Here is a 19,299-nt window from a genome sequence, read left to right as displayed (position 1 = left end):
TGTGTGTGTGCGAGAGCGAGCGAGAGCGAGAGCGACTCTCCCCCCTCCCCCTCCCCCTCCTCCTCCTCGCTCTCCTTCCTTTAAACGCCCACTCCTGATGGGTGAAAAGACAACTTGAACTTCAGTGCAATTAACTTCGCCGGCGCCTCGGAAGCCGGAGGTGTCGCCGGCCTCGCCCGCCGCGCTCCCATGAGTGAGTCGCTCCCGCTCCTTCGGCGGCGCTCCACGGGCACGGGGGGGGGGGGGGGGCGGACGGGGGACGGGGCCGCGCCGGGGGCACCGCCGCGGTGCTCTACGGAGCCCACCCGGCAGAGAGGGCGGGGGAACGGGGCGTGGGGGGGTCCGGGGGTGCGGGCCGAGGGGGGCTCCGTGCGGCGCTGCAGCCTGCGGAGCCTCCCGACGGGCGCCTTCACACACCTGCAACCGGCGAGCTGCCGGCCGCCCGCCCCGCTCCCCTGCCCGCCGCCCCCGCGGCGAGGCGCAAGGAGCGGGGAGAGGAAAAAAAAAAAAAAAAAAAAAAAAAAGAAAAAACCCGAAACTTTGGCAAACTTCTTGCCCGCGCTCCTCGCGGCAGCCCCGACGGCGGGGGAGAGCGGGGCGAAGCGCCGGGTCGGGGGGAGTGGCGGGGGGGGGGGCTGGAGGGAACGGGGGGGGCCGCAGGGCGCGGAGCTTGCGCGGGGCCGGGCGCCCCCCGAGCCGCGGCTGCGGAGCGCCCCGGACCCCCCCGCGGCCACCCGGCGCTGCGGGGAGCGCTGCCAGGGGCTCGTCGCCGTGCTCCGGGATTTTTTCTTTTTTTATTATTATTTTTTTTTATTATTTTTTTTTTCCTCCGTCTCCAATGCCGGCCCCCGAGGTTTTGCGCAAACCGTCGTCCTTTTGTCGCCGGCTCCGCTCGCTGCTCCCGGGAGCGCTCCTGCCAGGCAGGCACCTGCCGGGTCCGGAGTTGCCCCCTGCCTGTCCCCAGGCTTCTGGGACCGCGAGAGAAACTTCGCTAAAATGCAAGTTTGATGAAACACTTCGCACCAGCTCTCCGAAGCTGGAGTGAGCTGAAAATGACGAAAGCTCTCCGCTGCTCGTAGTCAGCCCAAGTGAGCGCAGCGCGACTGGGAAAATAATTCACAAATTCGGATCCAGAGCCTCCAAGGGGCCCGGGCAGGCAGTGCCCTTGCCTTCTGGTCCGTGCTACCTGGGCGTGAGTCAGCAGCGGTCCATTATTTCTAGTCTCTATTATTTTGGTATAGTGCGTTCATATATTTGTCTGCTGTCTGCTGGCAAACATTAGCATTCAAGCTTACATTTTTGACAAATGTGCAGACAGGAATAGCATGAATAGGCATCTTAAATATTAACAACCTAAGCATCTGTTGTGAAACAAATTTAATATATTTACTCTGTTTTTCTCACATTGTTAGAAAAGGTTACAATAAGTGTAAAATTTCAACTGTAGTTAGCACAAGGAATGCTTGGATATTTCACTATCTCTTCAAGCATTCAGCACAATCGCCAGATAGAAATGTGTCAAATCAGGCGCACTATTCAAAAACAACTTGAGACAGTAAGCGAGGAGTGTAAAGACGTGAACGTAGGGTGTTCTCTGCGATTTGTATCTCCTTCTGACTCTGCAGCACTATCTGTAGAATTTGAGAGTGCTCTTTTCGGTCCCGTGTTCCTATATGCTCTTTAATGCATTTATACATGCACTCATTTTCTAATTCATTCTCTCTTTGCGATCGTTATTGGTATTACCTTGCTTTTCAGGTCGAAGCGATGGTTTGCGCAGAAATGTGTAATAATGTAGAGTACGTAGCAAAATGAGCAAGCAGAAAATGTAACGTGTTCACTTCCAGGCGTGCATCTAAACAGCTAGCACGCGCACATCATGAGGCGATAGAAGAAAAATTAAAATCATGGGCTAGCGTGCTATGTATGCCCACTCGTGAATACAAACAGTTAGTGGAAAAGAAACAATTGACCCCAAGGAATTCCTCCGTCCCTGGAATAAAACTGTTCTAAGTAGAACAAGAGCACAGAAAAGTGAAGTCTCCAAAAAGACTGCAGAGTTATTTCAGGAATCAGTGCATTCCTTCCCTTTTTCCCACAAGTTCAAATATGTAATAAATAAGTCCTTTGTATGCAAAAGAGTTTACTGGAACAAAAAATATTTAAATGGAATCCTTTTTGTGCATACACTTTGAAAAACTAGCTGTTTCCTTTTTACATTCTTTGCTGCTAATAGTTTAAATAGGAAAGTGACTCCCAGTTTCTCCTCTCCTGTTATTTTAGCAGCGCGCACCGATCCGAACCTGCTGCCCTGTAAAGCAGACAGAGTCAGTCCGTAACTCGCTGATGGGACGTGCTGCTTTGCCAGACAGAGGAGCGGAGAGGGTCTGCCACAAAAGCCCCAGATCTGTTCGAGAGCAGGGCACCTCTTCTGGTGCGCGGCGTAGGCCCCGCGGGTCAGCTGATGAGCACCTGCCTTCTGCTGCTGCGCTTCCCAGGCGAGAGCAGAGCGGCCAGCGCTGCCTGCGGCCCTGCCAGCAGCCCAACGGCACTGACCGCGGCCACCAGTCCCAGGGGGACGCGGCCACAAAGCCTCCCCACAGTAGGAAAGTCCTGAATGGGCACCGACGCGCCCTACATTGCAGGTTCAGGGTGGACAGAGGCTTAAATGGGTGCGACTGCAGTTTAGAAGACGCTCAGCTGAAGTCTGGTGTTCCTGAAAAATAGTAATAATAATAATAATAACACAAATCTTTTAATTGTATCGACTACAATTTTGGAAGTGATGCCACCTTTTCTCGTAACTTATTTTTTCATATAGATATTGTCGGATAAATTCAAAGTCCTCCTTAATGTTTCCAGCTGTGTTTTGGAAAAAAAAAATCAAGGAGATTACTATATTAATAAAATAGACTGCATCATATAGAAAATTTATATTTAAAGTAGATTTCTGAATTAAAAATGGAGCGAACATGACTTATGAAATGTTTCGGTCACATTTCTAGGAACTACGCTATTTTAACGTAGATACTAGTGAAGCATTTTATTGCCTTCTTGTACATAACTGCCATTGCTCTCTCTAGATATATTTAATATATATCCAATGAAGCCACAAACTTTCCTTCCACAACAGTTTAAACACATCTGGAACATTTTACTTTCTTATAATTTATGTTAATAGATGTAGAGTGTATATACAATCTTCTCAGAAATCATTGCTTTTTCCAAAGGGGAATTTTTTTACTTTCAGTCAGGGAATATATTTATAAGAACAAAATAACTCAAAGTATAGGCAATTCTATATATCATTTTATTTTCTGTTAGATTAGGTTGATTATATAAAGCTTTCATTTAGAGCAATGGGATGATGAAATTACAGAGGAGTGATTGGCTTTTGTTTTTTCAAATGGTTCAAGTCGAGGGCTACAGAAATGAATGTTTTTGGTAAAGTTCTTTGAGTACATAATATTTTTCATAGAATTCTGACAAATTAATTTAATAGAAAAGCCACAAGTCTCTTAGCACGGGAGGCTATATTTTCAGGTAAAATGGGAGTTCTGCTTTTGCCATTATAGGCATCAGGCTTCAGTAATCTGCTCCTCTTGTGGAATGAACACTTTCTACTTAAAGCTATCATGCACCTACTGTTTATTTACGCTGCATTAAACTGACAGCACAGCAATCAGAGGAAAAATATGACTTACTTTCCTGAAGTAAACACCGGTTTATAGGTTGGTGCATGTATTTATATTCCTGCCGCCACTAAATAATGGCTGTCTCCATTTTAATATCTACCTGTGGTGTTATCTAGGGTAGCTGACTCTTCCTCGTTCGAAATGAGGGAAAAAGAAAAGAAGGGCAGGGGAAGAAAAGAAAGTTTCCTTATCATTCCACTCCAAGGGGAACTCTATAGAAAAGTGAATCAGTATTCCTTTCTGTGGCATGCAGGAGCCAGTTTTAAAGACACAGCATTTAGTTTTGCTTGGTGTATTTGAATTGCATCTCAAACAGGGAAAACAGAATTCCTTAACAGTATTTGTCTATCCAAGTCACTGAAATTGTATATTCAGGCAACGGCAGATTAAGGGCAGAAGCATTTTATTAATAACTGAAAGCACATATGTGTGTGTGATGAAAAATGTTCTGCAAATCTGTCACTATGCAATCAAGTGCATTTTTTAAACTTTAGTTGTCACAAAGTTGCTACCGATTCTAAAAAAAAAAAAAAAAAAAAAAAAAAAAAGTAAAACAGTTTGATGGTTAAAGAGTAACTTACAGTTCTTATTGCTTGTTATACTGAAATTTTGCAACTTTATAAAGTCCATGTCAGAAAACCCCACTGATGTTACTTTTTATCTTGGACTAACGAGTGCAAGTAGCTGGCTCTTCAACTGGAGATAACTGCAGGTATTGTAACTCACAATTTATGGAAAACACCCCTAATTTTTCCGCCAGAGTGTTCCATTAATAATCTTTACCCATGAAGTGTATTTTTCTCTACCATTCTGCAAATTATAAAATTCAGCATTAAGTTAGTTCATATGCCAGCTCCCATGTGAGTGGTACTAGTATCGCGAACTGTCAACAGTACCTGACCACAATTTGTAACTGTTACTTCAAAAAGGATATGATATAATGGTCCCTTCTAAAATGTAGGTGTTTTCTAACATTTGCCATCCTGTGGCATCTAAGTTTACCACAGTTATCACCGACACTTTATTGCTTAATTGATATCTGTTTGCTGCTTTGCAAATGTTGACTTTCTAATGGTTCCTGCACTGCATGCTCGCAATAAGTATAAATCCAGGTAGAGATTAATTTTACAGGGTTTTGCCAGTTCTGTTCTTGTTCACATGCTCTCACCTGGTCCTTGTACCCTATACCAACTGTAATCTACCTTTAATCTGCATAATCTGGTATAGTATAGTAGGAATAGCATAGCAATAGCCAAATACGGGAGTGAAGCATAGTTACATACCTCAGGCACCGTCTGAATTGTAAATATCTGTTTTTAAACTTGCTGGGCCTGACTTTCCTCTCATGCACACTTGTGGATCTATGCGGAGGTCCGTAGACCTTTGTTTTGACGGTTCTGGTTTTGACGGGATCAGTGTTAGATGTTCAGATGGGCTGAGGGACACACTAGCATTTATTATATAGCATTCATGCCCAAGTCACCTTTTTGCTATTCATTTAGAATGCCAATATACCCTGATCTCAGTTTTTCAATGAGTCTGTGGGCATTGGTGTACGCCAGGATTGGCACAGGTTGTGAGAAGGCCTCCTCTCACTGGAGCGTGGGCCTGCTCCTGTCCTTAGGCTGCTGTCAAACAGCATTAGAAATGCTTTTCCACAGCTGTAGGTTCACAGGAGTTAGCTCGAGCCATCTCCTGCTTTTCTGGTATGAACTGCGGGCTGGATGGGCAGAAGAATCTGCTTGTGTGCAGGTGGACCTCAGTCACCTCAACTGCACCTGGGAGCAAAGCTTCAGGATGGGCCACGTCTATCAGCTGTGTTGGCCTTGCATAACTCCCAGCCACTATCTGCTTTATCTCTTTCCCTTGGCACATTATGACATGATATGACCCGAGGAGATGAGGGAGGTGCTTTAAACCTAGAATGCACCTCATCTTCCCAGGATCCTGCTCTGACAGGATTTATTTGGCCAGCAGCAATCATTTGTGCGTTGTTCCACTTGCTGCTCCATATAAGTGGTGATGCACTGGGACCATGTATACCTGGAGGACTGTCTCGTAACCTTTTCCGGTGTCTGGAGTCCAGGTCTTGCTTTCAGTTCTGACACTGACAAGGTGTGTGGTCTTGGTAAAGCACTGACCACAGCACATTTGCAGCCCTTTATGTCATGAGCCTGTGAGTGCCGAAGCACTCACAACTTCATATGAAAGAAGAGGAAGCCGCAGCACACAATGTCTCTGTAAATGTGACTTTAATATGCCTCTGGTTTATTTACCCATCTATGGAATTAGCAATATATACATTTCATAGAGCACTGAAATATTAATTCTTTATATTTGTAAGCCGGTCCCAGAATGGAAAACATTTTTACAGCACAAGTACAAAGAATTGCTGCTCTGAACTCCAGCCCACATGCAAAGGTTTGACAAAGGTATTTCCTTTGCAGTAACTTTACTTAGAATATGTCTAGTTGTAATTAAAAACATTTGCAATAAACAGAATAAAAATTCTAAATATGCCCTAAGTATTCCCAATTTTAACGCATCAAATAAAAGACAGAGAGGAGTGGAGAGAGCGTGCGAGACTGTGCATGCATGAAAACTCACAGAGGAACTAAAGGGAAAAAAAAAAGTAAGGAGAAATTTCAGGGTGAGTTTTACAATGTTTATAATCAAAGATGAAATTAATATTTTTTTGTAGAGAGCTGTATTAGAATGACTTTAAATCATTAATGCTTTTCATCATAGGTGGGCTTCCTTGATAAACGTATAAAGTCTTGAGAATAATTAGAGGCATCTTAAAACTTTAAAAATGACAGTTTTAGCTTCTAAGGATTCATTGTAATATAATAATACTGAATGCTTTTTAGTGTTACTTCTGCACTAGACATTTAATTACAGTCTTTGTGAGACATGTTATCTGTATAGTAACCAGTGCATAAAAAGAATGATATATACTTCTACATACAAGCTCTTGCTTGCCAGCTTTCTTTTTAAGATTATAGATTAAGATCTCCAATCCAGAATGTTCATGTCTTCAATCAAAACAACTTAATTTTAGACAATTTTCAGGAGGAATGGGGCATTCATTGTAATAGTATTTCTTCTCTCGTTGCTTTTCTTTTTACAGTAATACTTGAACGGTTGTTTAACAGCAGTTTTGGTTTGTTTTTTCTTTTTTTACCTGTGCGAGAGCCGAAAGTCAGCATTTCTTTGCTTGTTCAAAGGATAGATTATAGAACATCAAATGAAAAAGTATGTTTAACTTGAATATTGAGACAGAAGATTCAAAAAAAGTAAGAGTAGTTTGGTGGGGTTTTCACATGTACAGCTTAATGGTTGAAGGAAATTTGGAGCTTGCTTTCCCTGTGTCAGTTATTCAGTATTGTCTGATATGCGTTGTGGATAATGTAAATCTCTGGAATTCGTAACTTGGTCCGTGCACGGCTGTGGAATAGGGAGTTTGTTTGCAAGGAAGATCAGGTACATGAGAGTTTTCCTTGTGCTATACTTGCAGATTCTGGTAATTGTGCAGCGTGTGTAGGGTGCTCCTCCACACACTGAGTTGTGCCCGTAATTCCCATTCTGCACTTTGGTTATTTGCAGGACTGGGCACAATCGGAACTGCATCTAACCCCTTCAGAGCAGAGCTTTCCAATCGATCAGGTGCAGGTCCTTTTTCAGGTTTTGCTTTTTTTGCTTCTTAAGTATGAGTATTGTTCAGGAACACCACAATATTGGAGTAGGACCCCTCATTTCAGTACTCTATAAGAAAAGCTCACAGTGAAATCAGTCAACCAAAATCAATCTCTGTCCCCTTGACTGTATTGTATTGGGTTTCTTTTTCTTTCTTTTCTTCTTCATTTGACTTGCTGATTACCATAATCCTTTCGGCCATTCCTGTAGGATTTTGTTAGCATCTTTTTAAGATAAAGGATGTAATAATTATGTAATAACATTTTTGGATTTGAAACTTGTGATTCCACTAGTTTATTTGGATCGCATGTCCTATGAGAAACTGAATTCTGCATTACCAATTAAAATGACTATTAGGCTATGCATAGGTGCAGTTATTATTTTCTAAGGATTCCAGAAGAATTTCCTAGATGCCATGCCAGAAAATTAAACTGCTAAAACTTTTTTATTTGTGTGGCATGATGAAAGATATGCCTTAAGACACGTTATACTGTCTGACAAATTGCATTTCTAAACAGTATTTCATATAGGTTCTGTCTCTTTAAAAATGCAGTCTCCTCTATTTGCCCTATTAATTGTTGATATGTTGCCATCCACGAGACAAAAATTAGAGCTGTAATTAAATAATCATGTGATGCTCCTTAGTGCCAGTGAGAGCAAACTCATTTTTCCAGGCCCTGATGGTCACTGATTATTGTATTACTACTGGCTTGCTTTATTTTTTTTTAATGGCTCTATATTGCTGGGTTACCTAACCACTGCCCTTCTTTTCAAAATTAAAGGAATTGAAGAACATTAAGTCACTTAATTGGCCAGTGGTCTACAGGGACACAAAGTAGTCATACCTTCTCTGCTTTTTGGTCACTCAATTGGTTCTACTGGGAGAGCTACATCAGTGGTGTGGTTGCGTGCCATTTAATTTACACTGGTGTTTTGGCTGGGATGGAGGCATATAGGGAATGCCAGGAGAATTACAAAAGGAGCAGGGTATTAAAATTCAGAAATGATTAAAATTGAAATAAAAGGATGCTGCTTCTTTGCCAGTACTCTGGCAGTCATAATGACACATAGAGATTAGTTTCCACCTTCATCTTTTCCTTCTTTCTCATTTCCTCTTGTTTATTGTTGACACATTTTCCTTATGTCTCTGCTTCTCAGCGCTTTTTTTCACTGTTACATATTCCTACTTTTTCTCTTTCCTTAAGCATGGAGAAGCTTACTTAACCTTATTATAACAATAACAGAATAGGTTATTAATATTTAATATGCACATGATTAAAATTTCTCTCTTAAACATAGGTCAGCTCTATTATTAACTGACATGTTATTTTTCATTAAAAAATTTTTATTCTGCCCTTACGGTTTCTCAAACACCCTTTACTTTGGTGGTGATTTAACACATAATGTTTAGAAAACTGTGTTAGGCTAGTGAAAAAAAAGAACTTACCAGTCATGGATAATCAATTATGCATGAATTCAGATATAACAGATGGAAACTGGTGAGTTAAAGTTTCTCTTTAGCTTCATGATTTTTTTGTTTTGTTTTTGTGACACCTGTCTCTTATGTATAGATAAACATCTAACATAGCATACTGCTTTTCATGCATCTTTGTGGTTTTTTTCTTTTGGGGGGTTGTTTTTGTTGTTGTTGTTGTTGTTTCTTTTTGTTTCTGTTAGTGTGGCATAAACTCATTTTCCCCTGTTTCTAACTTACTATTTTTAATTTGTTTGTCTGTTGGCATTTCTATACCGCCTTACTTTTCTAGGGCCAAATTATCCTGTGATGATAGCACTTAAACTTCTCATAAACTACACAGCGTCATTTAACCTTAAAATTGTGTCAGCGTGATATTTTAAATTGTATGAGTTCACTTCTGCCTTCAGCTGCTCATGGCCTATAGTGTTACGACATGAAAGCAACAGAGTAGACTATGGCTGTGCATATGTATTCATATATGCATATGCACACATTCTTGTGATTGTGATACTTATACAGGCGTTCCCTCCGAAGGCATTAATTAAATTTCTTTCAATCCTTTGACAATGAAACAGATTGCTTTACTGCTTTTTATTAAAAACTTCAGTATGGACTGGGCATACAATTTCTTTTGGTCATGGAAAGATTTTCACAGGCCTAAATCAAGCAAAAGACAATAACCCTTCGCTACGTGCCCACAGCAACAACCAACTGGTATTATGTAAAAGAAAAGCTACATATAATTTTTTCTCTCTCTCTCTCTCTCTCTTTTTTTTTTTTTTTTTTTTACATAGAACATTCTAAAAGAGCTTGATGCATGTGCTTGGACGTGAGTTGACAGTTTTTTTGTGTAGTTCCTTCCTGGTGGCTTACTGGGGGATTCTTGTATTCGAAAGTGTCGTGTGTTTCAGAAACACAGGGATAAGGTGATTTGAACATGCTTTTTCTGTGACTGCAAAAATTTGGAGCATTTCTTCACCTGGCTCCACCCACATTTGAAGCATTTTTGGACGTGGTGCAGGGAGCTTTTCCATCTGTGAAAGAAAAATGATTTGATAGAGAATGCACCCCATATTTTTCATGAATAGAAAAATTCAAAATTTCTTGTGAGCATGTTACCTACATTTTTGAAGGGAAAATTGTACTATGGGAAGGAGTTTGTAATATAGCCTGCCAGGAATGAATGATATTGAAAAGAGTTCCTTAGAAAATGAACATGGACATTTTTGGACAATGTGAAAAGAATTGATTTCACATGTTATTTCGCCTGTCACAGGTGCACATGAACCTTCATGTGCATGCCTCATCTTCCCCACATGCTTCTTCCTCAGCTGTTCTTATACCAGCATCAAATACAAACTTTTCTCCCAAATGTTTATATGTAGTTCGGGAAATATATATGTATATATTTACGCTCGGGCATTTTGTTCTAGTACTAGAATGAGTATAAATGAACTGGCATGAATATTAACTTCATTTTGCCCTAAAAATGTCATATTCTAGTGGGTTCCCAACTGCTCTTACCCGTGTCAGCCTGTTTCCATTGTAGCTGATAGGCAGGAAATCTAGAAATGTAGTTATTTTAGCAAATAAATGCATTAAATGCTGGAGCGTGCTTTTGCTATAGTTTTGATTTTTTATTTTTTTTAAATCAGGACAAATATTTTGAACAAGTTACTTGGAGTAACATTTTGAAGTGACTTGTTTTTGCCTTCTGTTGTTTGCGCTTAAACTAAACATACACTGACACATGTATAGATGACCTTTATCTCAGTGACACTGCATATGATAAACGATTTTTGTTTTAGCACCCAGATATTAACATGTACCTTGTTCCTTAAAAGAACTGTGAACATTAACAGCTAATTGTTCCTGAAAAGAACTGTGAAAAACTCATTCATTTTATCTTCGTTATTGTGGAATCTTCTGAGTTTGAGATTGGAACAAGTCCTAGAAGAAAAAGTGAATTCGGCCAAAACCACCAACTTTCAATTTGTTTTACACCAAAACCACACATTTTGCATGTATTTTATGTACAATGAATATTGACTCCTGTCAAGTTTGGCCGTAATTAGATGCACAGTTTTACTTAAAAGGTTTTGAACTTTAGAAAAAGTCTAGAAGAACCTGGGCAGAGTTCTGAGTTAACAATGAAACTGGAAACAGGACATTTCATGTGGTTTTGGGTTTCATAATGAAAGTTTGACATAGTTCAAGTCATCAATCAGTTCTAACCATTTCCTTAGACTTCAACTCTTCCATATTTTCAATTTTTATCAGTAGATTTTATTTACGCTATCAGGTCAAAGAAAAAGATGATAGTTTGTCCTGGTGGCGAAGTGTTCCAGTGTAACGAATCAGTGCTGTTTGAGCTCACAGAAAGCACCTGAACTCAAGTTAATAATGCTTGAATAGTCCTTCTGCAGCACTAACCGCAATGGTTCAGATTTTCTACCATACCATGCAGTTTTGCTTGGGCTGTGTGAAATTCATCCTCACTCAGAAGTGTTGGATTAAACTTCTGTATGCCTAAAAGCATTCTCTTTTTTTTTTTTTTTAACTGGGAAAGAAACATAGAGGTTGGAGGTGATGGAAGAGGAGTCAGGAAAGGAAAGAAAAGCTGAATCAGTGAACAACACCGCAAAACGCTTTAGAGATAATTTGGTGTAACATTGCTTTTAACAAGCAAAACTAACTGAAACTCTACTAGTTTATATGTCTGGGGATCACTCTTTACATAGTATTAAATTAATAGAGCTTCTGTTCAGGCACATCCCTAAAATAACTGCTTATCAACCAACTCTTCGTCCAGGTAACAATTATATGACCATCTCTTTCCTATGAGTTACCTAGCACTGTGATGATCAGGGTTTTAACAGGAACTATTCTCTTTTCTTATTCTCTTATCTTGTATTAAATATGTTCACATGATAGGCCTGAAAATTATACTTCTTTGGAGAAAGTTGGGAAATCAATAACCTGCAAAACACGCATTTATAACATAGGTAACTTGGCTGATCCTAAGATGCTGGCTTTCCTCCTTTCTTCCAGCTGCCTAATTGCATTAAAACTATTATATAAAATTCTATTGCCTTTTTTTGCTTGTTGTTTTTTGTGGAAGTAGTTGGCTGTAGCTGCCACATGGAAATTACAAGCGTGACTCATCAAGGATCTAGTCTACTGTTATGGATAGAAAAGGATATAGTCTACAAAATATATATATATTTTTTTTAAGTTGAAGCTTATTATTTGAAGTAGTTCTGAAATCCATAGTCATAAAAATATTGGCTTATATTAAATACCACGTAATTAGTATTTGTGGAAGTTGCAATGCTAATAATATGCTTAGGGAATGAACTCAGTTTGTCCGCAGAACAGGTAGAGATTGGGCAACTACAGAGTAAGAGTTATGTGATTAAGCCATTAATATTCATTAATGAATGATTAATGCTGCGATCTTTTATGGGAATGTGGACACCTGTCTATTGCAGTTTCAACCAGCTAGGATTCCTCGTGGCAGGCCGAGGTGAAAGACTTTCTGTTCTCATTAGCAGTCATGTTCACCCTTCACTTCCTCCACCACGCCAAACAGTTTTATTGGCTTTTTTTCTGTTATCTTCTTCCAGTAATTTGCCTCTTCATGACTTGTTTGGCAGCCAGGGGCAAACCTAAATGACTGTTGGGACCACATCAGCAAATGTATGTATTTACTTCAGTTATACCTTCATCCTAGTCAAAATACATGTAGAGCTATGAAAGGTGCTTATGCAAAATGGTGCAGTAGTTTGACTAAAAGTAATTTGTTTTATCCCAAACCACATTTTGCATATTCCTATTCAATTCTATTTTTAAAAGAAAATTCCATGATTGAAATACACTGCAGAAAATGTTTGTGGGAGTAAACGAGCCTCGTCACATAGGCAATCAATAGGGAGATGTCTGTTTGTATATGATTTTACATATCTGCAAGCAAGCGGAGACATCCAACTACAAAATACTGCACCATGGGACACTGTGTAGATATCTGATACTTTCCAAGGGATCTGGGGTCCGTAAACTAATGAGTGCTCTACATGTAGCCATATATGTAGGGTTTTCACCTCTGGCGAATATGGTAAGGATAATTTACTTCACTTAATAAGCAATTAAGTGCAGTTCAATACAGCTGACTCCTGTAAGTTAAATATCCATTTTACATAACTGTTTCAGGACACTGTATGTGAGAGAACACAAACGAGCAGAAATTGCTCATGCAAAATGTGAGAGGGGACGACAGCTTGTGTGCGATGCCTTTCAGTGCTATGAATTTCATTTCATAGCACTTTTGCTTTTTGACAGGCATACTATCCAGGCTGGGGCAGGTTGCAGTCAAAAAAAATCTAGGTTGGTATGTAACTTTGGCACTCAGCGTGGGGGATGTCGGTGAATGCAGCGATCCCCATCGGTGTGCATCGAGAGCTTGGGGCGCGTGAAAGTTGCGACTGCCGCAGCCAGGTCGGCTGCGGGTTGTGCGTGGTTGGGCACCTGCAGTTGTTCAGGGCAAAACGGAGGGGAAGGCAGTCAGCAGAGACTGAGAAGCACCTTCAGTTGGAGGTGCAACGCTTGTAGGGCTTCGGGACTGAGTCCACACCACAGTGGCGACTGTGCTGGGGCTTGCACAGATGGCTATGGGAAAGGACAGTAGGATGTACAGGCACTATTTCCCCCTAACGCTTCTGTGTACCCCATGCAGAAATTAGGCACAAACTGCCAGGGAGCCATCCACCTTTTGGCCATAGATGTTTCTCTTCAGAAAGTCAGGCACTGGTATTTTCATTGCCTTGCGGTCCAGCAGTTACCGCTAGCCGTAGATGGCCCCTCACAGCGCGGAAAATACTGCTCAAATTCTGAGTAAAGCGAATTTCCTGACAGTCCCGCTGCTGCGCGGCTTCTCTGCATCACCTCCAGCACGGGCGGGAGCTGACGAGTTACCCAAATGGCTGCAGAGTTGTCAGAAATACATATTTACAAAACCCAATCAGCCTGATCTCCCCAAAGAAATCTGATAAAAGAGAATACACAGCCATGCTGGTTTTACTCTGCTGCCAGGTCATTTCTGTTTGTGTTGCACAAGAGCCAAGCCTCAAGATTTGGGCCCATATTTCCTAATTTATTTTGAACAAGAAAAGATTGGAATGGAGACCTTAGAAGGCACCGAGGCAGCATGCCACACTGGAGAATTTGTTTTGTTTTGCAGCCACTGAGACCGCTGCTCGAGAGTTAATTCATGGTGGGGGTGAAGAAACACAGTCCAACTTTACAACTATTTGTCTTAATTTCAATGTAACCTAGCACAAAATGCATTTATATATAAAAAAATACAGTGCAACAACTTTATTAAGGATTAATAAGCTTTATTAAGCATATATTTGTTTGCTGAATGTTGACTAGAAGCTATGAAAAATGTGATGTTACTCTTGCTGCATGTTTAAATGATTGCCTGCATATGTATCCATGACAATATCTATTCATCTTCTGTTCTTTATATATGTTTTTATTATAAATATCTTTCTTCTAGTGGAACATTTTAATATCAAAGTTGACACAGTGAAGTGCAAATTGGAATAGGTCAAATGAAAATCAGATATCTGTATCTTGAATTCATTCCAAGTAGTTGCGTATTGATAAGAGAAATCTGCTGCCTATATGCCAAGACGCAGCAGCCCTCAGTTACCCGTGCTTTCTAGTTACAGCACAGGTTCCACGCTCCACCTCCCAAGTCTGCAGTAAATACTTTACCAGACATAGGTGATACACAGAAATTAAATTAATCTGTGTTGCAGGGAGTTTGTAGGGCTTAGTACATATATGCAGCTTCAAGAAGACAGTGATTTTCCGTAATCATTTATCTCAAGCATAGGAAGCATATGCATGATTATATAATTAACAGAATATTTGTTTGTCAGTGTTTGGTTAGTGTGCATAATAATATCATTATTAGGCCTTCTGTGCTCCTGTATTATCAGATTGTTATCTCCCTGCTCCTTTAATTCTCTGTCTCTGCTTTTTAGATTAATCACTTTGTTTTACTCTGAACATTTTAAGGGTTTTTTGACCATGAAGGGAATGGTTTGTGACACCAAAGCAGAAGTTATTTTAGAACAGATTGTAATCTTTTTGTTTTCTTGGTGGTTGTTATTGTCATATCTGGTAATCATTCTTATAAAGTGGTGTTTTAGTCCCGAATCTTGTTCCAAATCATATTTTTAAATATCAGATCTATTCTAACCAGCTCTGCATCCCTCAAATTATCTTCACTGCATCCCTCAAATTATCTTCCTTTTTCTCCATCGCACTGCAGGAAGCGTGCTGCCAGCTGAAACTCCCTCATCTTTCATGTTTTTCTTCTTTAGTGGTCAGTCTTGCTAGCTACTAAAGTTTACTGCAACAGACTTTCCTGGAAAAGATGAAAACTGATACAATATTGATATTTTCCATTGCGCTCATGAAGTTTAAATTCAACTAGTAAATACCGTCTTTCCTCCAACGGTTCAAATGTATTGGGAAATAATTCTTTTTTCTTTCTTTCTTTCTTTCTTTCTTTCTTTCTTTCTTTCTTTCTTTCTTTCTTTCTTTCTTTCTTTCTTTCTTTCTTTCTTTCTTTCTTTCTTTCTTTCTTTCTTTCTTTCTTTCTTTCTTTCTTTCTTTCTTTCTCTTCCCCTCTCTCTCTCTCTTTCTTTCTTCCTCTTATTTTTTTGGAGGGACTGAATAATATTCAATCTATCGTCTTGGAAAAAGATGGGTTTCTAAATAAACAACCCGCAAGACAGTTATCCCTTGATCATATGTTATGGAAGATGTCATCTACATTTTCCCTTGTTTTTCTCTGTGAAATGTGTTTCTTGTTTTTTCCCCTTTTAAGCACTCTCAGTAACAATCTTAGTAACCTTTTTCAGGACATGCAACATCTGTACAACTTTTCATGTTTCCTATGTATTCCACCTCCACTTGCCCTGTTCTGAATAATAGCATTATGTAACACTGTACTCATGTTCAAGCATTGCATTTCTTTGCTTCTGAGATTATAATCTATTTTGTGTGTTGCTGAATATGATAAATATTTCATGTATTTCACCCTATTACCATTTTCTTTTTCTTTTTTTTTTTTTCTGTATGCTGTTTGTGCTTACTTGGGTGAATGTCAGCTTGCTTCTTTACCCGGTCCTGATGCATTCCTCTTGTTTTATAGTAGTACGTGTAGCGATAATTCTGCTCTTCATAGATTTATTGATTTGCCTTCCCTTTGCTCAGAGCCCATGCTATTTTGCGTACTCTACAACTGTTATCAGTCTCCCCGCTTGCCTACTTTTGCTGCTGCGTCAAGTTTGTATGTGCAGGTCGCTATTTTTTTTTAAGTTGCTCCCCTAACTATTTGGGTTTTATACCCGCCTGCGCAGCAGTTCACGTTTCTCTGGTTGGTGATGCAACGCCCCTTGTTAGACATAGCGCCTTCAAACACCATGCCCTTTATCAATAAAGAACTTTAATTTTTCTCTTATCTCGCAGCCTGTACAAACTTGTTGCGTTCAAGTTCGGCTAGTTGGGTTACTTTTTTTTTTTTTTTCTCGTGTTGTTGTTGTTTTTCCGAGTGCATTGTGGGAAGAAGTTACGGCTGGCTGCCGGTTATTTCTGCTGTCAGCGCGCTGCCACCTTCCAGCCCTCGCCTTGCTCTGGTGGCTGCGGGGACCCCCCTGCCCCGGCCCGGGCCCGCCGCGGCCTGGCTCAGCCCCCTCCAAAACCCAGCACCGGGGATGACCCCTCCCGGGACGGGGCTCGGTGGGGGGCTTCTCCCAGCCTTTTAGGAGAGCCGGGGGGTGCAGAGGGGAGGGAAGGGCATGGGGAGGGGGGGGGGGGGGGGGGGGGGGTAGCAGAAGTTTGCTCCGCTCCCCCTCTCCCCGCGGCCCCCCCCCCCCCCGTCGCCGTGCACCTGCCCGCGCAGGCTCCGCGGGGCGGGGCGGGGGCTCCGCGCCGTGCCCACGCTGGCAGGATATTGTTCGGCCTTCATCCCCGCCCCTCCTCCTCCTCCTCCTCTTCTTCCTCCAGCAGGCCCCCCCCACACACACACCGCCGCAGGCCCCCATCTGCCGCCTGGGGGGGTGGGCAGCTTGCGGCGGTGTCTGCGCGGCTCGGTTCGGCCCGGCCCGGCCCGGCTCGGCTCAGCACGGCGGGCATTGTGCGCGGCGCAGGCAGGGCCGCCTCACCCGCAGCCAGCTGGCTGCAAATTCGTGCGCGCCCGGAAGCCGCACGCCCTCTTCCCCCGGCCCCCCCCCTCCCCGAGCCACCCCCGCGCACCTCCCGGAGCCCCCCCCCGGCCCGGCCCGGCGCCCCCCCCTCGGTGCCACCACCTCTCCTCTCCCGGCCCCCCCCCCCTCCAACCTCAGCTCCCCGGCCCTCCCCTCCCCCATGCCTCTCTCCTTCACCACCACCACCTCCTCCTCCTCCTCCTCTGCCACTTTCTCTCTCTCTCTCCCTCTCTCTCTCTCTCTCCCTCCCAGGACGCGTCGGATGATCCGGGGCCGCCGGGGAAGGGCTCCGGGCAGCAGCGGGGAGGCTGCGGGTTCCTCCTCCCCGTTTCGGGGCTGTATTATTATTAAAAAAAAAAAAAAAAAAAAAAAAAAAAGCGAGCCGGTGGCCTCGGTGTTATTTTGTATTAAAATGAGGAGGAGGAAGAAGAAGCAGCGGCAGCGGCAGCGAGCGGTAGCGGAGAGGAGGCTCTGAGCAGGGGACGGCGGCGGCGGCAGCAGCAGGAGGAGGAGTAGTGATGAGTCAACTAATAATTTAATGGGGACAGAAACAGGGAGAGAGAGAGAGAGAGAGAGAGGGAGAGGAGGGGGGGGGAGAGAGAGAGAGCAGAGCCAGGCAGCTCCGTCCGGGGACACACACACATACACACGCACACACAGACACAGAGCCGTGTAACATCCAGCAACAACCACCAAACCGGCCTAAATAGCAGCCCTCCTCAGCCAGCCAGGGGAAACGAGCATTAAAAAAAAAACAACAAAAAAAAAAAAAGGCAAAAAAGAGAGAGAGACCAAAAAAAAAAAACAAACCCAAAGCCTACCATTATTATTCTTTTCCATTTTTGTTTTTTGCTGGTTTGGTTTTTGTTGTTGTTGGCTTTTTGCAGCCTTTCTATTTTATATTTTTGCCCCCTTCTTGCGAGTAACTCTTCTTGGAGTTCCCAGATTTTTTTTTTATTTTTTATTATTTTTTCCTTCGCAGAAAGAGAGCCAGGTTTTGATTTTGATTTTTTTATTTTTTATACAGAGGTTTTTGTGATTTTTTTTTTTTTTAATTACAATTTCTCCCGGTTTTGGACTCGGAGGGGGAGTGAAACCTCGTCACTTTTTGTAGTGGTGGTGGTGTGCCTTGTTGTGTGTGTTTCCTTCCTCCCCTCTGTTCTTTTTCTCTCTCCCCTCCTCTCCTTGCTCCCTCTCCCCCCTCTCTCGCACAACAGCCCCCGGTAAATGAGAGGAGACAGGTCCTCTCTGCCTTTTTTTTTTTTTTTTTTTTTTTCCTCCCCGGACCGCAAAGGCGAGATTAAAAGTGGCATTTTAGTGCCTTTTCCTGCAATTTTTTTTTCTCTTTTTTTTTTTTTTTTTTTATCTCCAGTAGCGATCTCTGGGGCTGAGGTTTCCGCAGAAAGTTTGGGGGCTGTTACGGTGTGTATTTTGGCGGAGGGGGAGGGGAGCGGGTTCCTTCTGTGTGTGCTGCTCCTCTGGGTGCCTATTGGAGAATAATAGTGTAAGTGACAACCTAGAAGTAGACTTTCTGCTCTTCACACTGGATAGAAAAGCTGCCTTTTTTTTTTTTTCTGCTTTGATTTTTTTTTTTAATCACCCCCCTTTCTCACTTGCTCCTGTACGCATTGGTTTTGTTTTTGAAAGGATAGCTAGACTTAAGTCACCCTCCACCTCAATTTAAACCTGGTACTTTATTTTTTTATTATTATTATTCTTAATTCCTCGTTTCGAGCGTTACACTTGTCTGATCAATTCGCTCTCCAGCTCCTTCTTCTGTTGCTAAACCTTGAAAACGGGCTCTCTCTAAAGATATTTACTATAGATATATATTTTTTTTTTTGCCCATTGCCATTTTTTTTTTTTTTTGCTCATGGCTACTCCGTTTCTCGCTCTCTATTTTTGCCCCTCCCCGCCTAGAGGAAAATAGCAACAAGAAAACAAGGCAAATAAGCGAATATTAGGGGAAGTAGCCCTCAGGTCTGCTGCCCCCCCTGCTTCCCCCCCCTGCTCCCCCCCCAAAAGGGGGGACCTAGAGAACATCAGTCTTGAACTTCTTCCTCTTCAAGAGCTCGGGCTGCAAAGGAAACCTCCTTTGTTTTTGTTATTTATATGCTGTCAAGTTTTGAAGTGGTGAGTTTCGGGTCGG

At 42.1% G+C, this 19,299-nt stretch overlaps 1 protein-coding gene across 9 annotated transcripts in view; it reads left to right on the top strand.

Moving 5' to 3' along the window:
• Window positions 1-58: 58 nt before the first annotated feature.
• SATB1 (SATB homeobox 1) overlaps window positions 59-19,299 on the top strand; it is a 93,172-nt gene continuing 73,931 nt past the window's right edge. For 2 of the 9 annotated variants that reach the window (XM_066991882.1, XM_013171962.3), the window contains exon 1: window positions 17,302-19,283. Coding sequence is in view for 1 of the 9 variants with exons in the window: in XM_066991881.1 (XP_066847982.1) it covers window positions 190-193 (4 nt within the window). In the remaining 8 variants the exon portion in view is untranslated. Of the gene's footprint in view, window positions 194-17,300; window positions 19,284-19,299 lie in introns of those variants that run through there. The other 7 variants (XM_066991880.1, XM_066991881.1, XM_013171966.3 and 4 more) reach the window with 7 other exon arrangements.

Source organism: Anser cygnoides, chromosome 2, assembly GCF_040182565.1.
Source record: "Anser cygnoides isolate HZ-2024a breed goose chromosome 2, Taihu_goose_T2T_genome, whole genome shotgun sequence".
In the NCBI taxonomy this organism is placed as follows: Eukaryota; Metazoa; Chordata; class Aves; order Anseriformes; family Anatidae; genus Anser; species Anser cygnoides.
The sequence above is the reverse complement of the archived record's forward strand: the minus strand, read 5'-3'. Positions and strand labels throughout refer to the sequence as shown.